At 38.1% G+C, this 4651-nt stretch overlaps 1 protein-coding gene across 1 annotated transcript; it reads right to left on the bottom strand.

Annotated features, from left to right (window-relative positions):
• Nucleotides 1-1746: 1746 nt before the first annotated feature.
• LOC149544689 (lysM domain receptor-like kinase 3) lies at nucleotides 1747-4045 on the bottom strand. Its single transcript, XM_089795252.1, has one exon. The coding sequence runs from the start codon at nucleotides 3489-3491 to the stop codon at nucleotides 2175-2177; it is 1317 nt and encodes a 438-aa protein (XP_089651378.1). The 5' UTR covers nucleotides 3492-4045; the 3' UTR covers nucleotides 1747-2174.
• Nucleotides 4046-4651: the final 606 nt, after the last annotated feature.

The following is a 4651-nucleotide window of genomic DNA, read 5'->3' as shown; positions in this document are numbered from 1 at the left end:
CAGTCTGGACCAGGGTATATACCATGCTAGATAAGAAGCTATACCTGGATTTTTTGTATCAACAGATTCAGAATGTTCCATTCCTAAAAGCATGTTGTTGTTGCTAATAGACTGAACACGTTGTTCTGCTACAGATTGCTGGAAGAATATGTTGATCCCATAAATTATTGTTCTTCAGCCACCAGTCAAAAGGGCAATTCAACTATGGCAGAAATTACTAATGGCTTCCAAATGCTAACGATAGAAGTTGCTGTAAAATCATAAAACAAATGACAATTTTATAATCAGTAGAGAGAAAATAAGCACAGCCTGAAGGATTTGGGTAGGAAACTAAATGGCAGGAGCTAAAGACAAAAGATTGAAGGACCTGTGTGTTGCTAAGGCTTAACTGAGTGATGGTGCCCTTGGTCTTGGTCAGTACACACAGCAGTTGGTGACAAGGGCTTAACCACCTCTTGTGTACTATAAGTTGAGTGGTGATTGGTCTTTTGGTGCAATGGCAACCCCACTCTAACACTATGACTAGAGCACTTCTACAGTGTAGCTCTCTATACAGGGTGGGGAAAACCAGACTCCGACTGGAAGGTAGTACTGAGCTCTTAGTCAAGAAGTGGGAAAGGGGCACAGCACGTGGGAGCTCCATAGGACGTATTTCATGTGTCTATACAAATTCTATATATCTAGCCCACTCTAGGTCTCTTGCATATCTTTGGAACCAGAAGAACACTTCCTTGACAATATCCATACCATTTTAACTTCAAAGTTTAAGAAAGAAACCAATAATATGATACTTTGAAGATGTTCTAGTATATACTGTATTTAGGAATATATAATGTTAAAATTTCACTGTGAGTTCACTTTTAGTGCATGTGTAATTCTATGTAGCATACCTGCTAGCCTTTTCCTGTATCGCGGAATGAAATGCAGGTAGAGTTGCCTATTAAGTATGATTTGGGTTCCTTAAGTATATCATACCTCCTCTCTTATAATTAAATGTTTAGAAGTTTGTTTATAGTACTAAATGATAGATTTGAATGAAATTGACACAGATTTCTCAGCCCTCTCTTCAAATCTAAGAAGGATTGAAGGCAAATGGAATGAAACATTTGAAACACTTTCCTTTTATCCTCTTAAAATACCATTGCAGTTTGAGTAATAACTTCTCTCTGCCTGTGCCTTTCCATCAAAACCCTGTCTGATATCATACACCATTACTTTCTTGAGTGTAAACTGTATGTTTCTATCAGACTTTTTTCCCACTTCCAAAACAAATATTTACAAGTCCTAAGCAATTCATAATTTTGTAATCGACAAGCACTTTAATTGTTCAGCATTCTAACAATAAAATTAGGGCTCCTTCCAACAACATAACAATTCCACATTTCTCTGCCCCACCCAAATATCACATGTAAGTATGCTGTGACAAAGTCATAGCACCAAGTGCGACAATCATATAAAATACAAAGTAGATGTATCAACATTGAAATGGTTGAAGAGCTGGTGAATTTGACCTAAAATGTAAAAAATATTTAATAAATAGCAGCAGAAAGATGAAGCATATGAACGCAGGAATGCATATTCAAACTATTTTTATTGAAAATTTCTTCATGCATATGTAAAGTACAGAACCCCTCAAAAGAAATATATGTGCAAAGTGTATACGAATACGTGCAAGTCGGTAGAAAATGTTGTCATTCTTCAAAGAAGGAAAAACATAATGGCACGTAACCAAAAATTACACAATAGTACACCAATGAAATTGATCTGTATTACCAGGATCATTGCTTCAAACAACACTTTGTTCCACAAAAAGAATCGTGTTTAACAACGGGAGACATTGTTTATCCTACCTATGTTGTCCCCGGCTAATGCTTGGTACAAGACAAATGTTTATGAATAAAAAATTACTTCAGACCTCTTCTTTCTTGCGTCATGAAGTGCCTGAAGTTGTATGAGAGACCAGTTTTAGAGTGGCCTAAAATGGGGTGTTTTGATACAGGTCACTCAAACCAAAATTGTAGATAAAGGAATGATTTGAAAAGACCTACCTGCCTATCAAATTTTACAGAGCCACAACTCCATTTTTCTTTTAATCCTACAAACCCTATTCAATATATCAACAAAAGAAGTAGAAAATAATTAAATGATCACTCTTACAGATTGAAAGATTACTTCTATCTTGCTTCAAATGTGGTAGTTATCAAATCTTTGTTGGCCTGCAATTGTTCAGACCACTGTTGTGAGAATATATACAATTTGGAGAGCTGCCCTGCCACATTTCTCATATGAGGCCTCTTGTCAGGTTCAGAGTCCACACAGGAAGCAGCAAGCCTAGCAACTCTCTCTGCACAATCCACTGGAAAAGAATCCTTAAGCCTTGGATCAATCCAAGACCTTAATTTGCCTATACACTCTGCATGATCATCAGAAAGAAGAACCTTATCTATAGACTCTATCAAAGAAACCCTCTCCATTTTCCTGTTGGCCTTAGTCACATACCTCACGGGTTCATGCCCTGACATAAGCTCCAAAAGAATCACGCCAAAAGCAAACACATCATTTTTCTGAGAAACAATACCAGTATTAACATATTCCGGAGCCATGTACCCTTGCGTTCCTGTTATCCTCATGCTTTTGGATCTCTTGAGCGATTTGATGCTCCGATCAGATTTACTCGCATTTTCTTCCTCTTCTTCCGTGATTTCTGAAGATATTCCTTTGCCCTTTGCCGAATCATAACCTTCATGCATTTCATCCAACTCATATTCCCCTGCCAAATAAGACGCCCCCACATGGCATATCTTTGCACTGTAATGAGGCTCTGTAATAATGATGCTGCTGGCTTTCATATAATTATGAACATAATTCATGCTGGTGTCATGGTGCATGTATTCCAAGGCCTGTGCCACATCCGTGGCAATCTGCATTCTAGAGATCCATGTCTTCAAAACGGTGAATTCAGGCATTCTGCTATTCCTCAGGCAATCTTCCAGACTGGCTCCGTGCACATATTCATAGACTAGGTAAACATTTTCACCCTCACAACAGCCCCCCAAAAGCTTTACTATATTGGCATGGTGGGCACTACAGATTTGTTTGAGTCCAGCCCTAAAATCCCTATGGCTTTTCAGCCTCCTGATAGTAATAACCACCGATTTTCCCCTCAGATTGGACTTATAAACCGAGGATTTCCCAATTCTCCCAGAAGTGAACTGAGATGTGGCCGATGCGATCTCCTTGAATCCGTAAACAATTGGATTGTCGCGGAGGACGGAATCTTTGAAACTTGCAAGGGAGTTCGCGCTGCTTGTAGACCCCTTGGAAAATGTGCTGCTTGAGATCCCGGTTTGCTCTGTGCTTTTGCTTGGAGTAGGGGCCAAATCATCCGAAGATTTTGGTTTGATATGGGATTTCACAGCCTTAAGGTTTGGTTTTGGTTTTGGTTTTGGCTTTGGCTCATGGACTTTGTGAATTTTGAGCTTCTTGCACATAGCTTTACCCTTCCTTCATTTTGTAAGACACTCTCTAAATCTTAATTGTTAAGGGTTGCTTGACGCAGCTTTAAAAAACAGATGCATCGTACCAAAAAAAACCCCAAAATTTGAAGGATGTCATATTGTACAAAACTTCATACCTGCTTATGAGGGTCTTCAGTGTCCATGACCAATTCTTCTTGCTTGCAATCCTACTGCAAACTCTCTGCTTAAGAAATCCCAAATCACAACAATTAGAGCCTATACCAAACGCACATATCAGAATTTTGTGCTGTACGAGATATTTGTTATTAGACTCCATGTATTCTCATGTATTCAATTGATTGTCTTCAAATAAATCATCATCTGCTCTCGTGCATAATGTGAATGTGGCCTTTCTGTGAAACCCAAATCTCATCTTGTTCCAATGCTGGAGTAAAGATGGATTTTCAGAGTCCATACGCAATCAACTAACCGAGTGCAAAGCTGCTAAAATGGAATTTTGGGTGATCTTTAGCAATTTTTTGCGATCTTAAGAAGTGAGTCCCACACACTTCTCCAGATTAGAAGTGTTGTATTTGTTAAGCAATAGTAGCGAGTGCAAGTTGAAGGGGTCAATTTTTTGACGAAATCCTAGGGAAGGTTCTTTTTCTTTTTGTTAAAATATTTAACTATGAATTGAATGCACAGAAACTGAAAAAGAACATACATATAGCTGGATAATATTAAATTATACTAATGGTTGAGGAAGCTTGGAGAATCTGAACAATGTTGAATTGTGTTTCTAAATATAGGACCACTCCATTGAGTTGGGATAGGAGACCTCCAACATACACCTTCGTAGTATCATTGTTGGATTGTTTGTTTTGGCGAGGTGTCTAAGAGAGTCAATTGGGTTAGTTGAGCAATAAGACATCAACATTCAGATGCAATTGACATTAGTGGATGGATAATTGAAGATCTTATTGTGTGTTGAAGAATACTTTTAGAAGAGTTACTATCCATGACTATGGCATGTGGAAAAGGACACAGAGAGAAGCAAAACATTTAGTCTATAATACTTTAACATGATGGAAAATCTACAAAAAACGTTTGGAGGTTTCATTCTTACCATAGAAGGAACATGAAGGGAGTAAGCAAAGGAATTTTAAGGTAGAAACCAACTCAAAGTTTTACAT

Source organism: Cupressus sempervirens, chromosome 8 (genome assembly GCF_028749045.1).
Source record: "Cupressus sempervirens isolate cs-2001-9-10 chromosome 8, ASM2874904v1, whole genome shotgun sequence".
Lineage (NCBI taxonomy): Eukaryota > Viridiplantae > Streptophyta > Pinopsida > Cupressales > Cupressaceae > Cupressus > Cupressus sempervirens.
Note: the sequence above shows the minus strand (reverse complement) of the source record. Positions and strands in the feature narration are given on the sequence as shown.

Excerpts from the sequence above, each read along its gene's own strand:
- LOC149544689 (XM_089795252.1), bottom strand. The coding sequence starts at position 3,491 with ATGTGCAAGAAGCTCAAAATTCACAAAGTCCATGAGCCAAAGCCAAAA.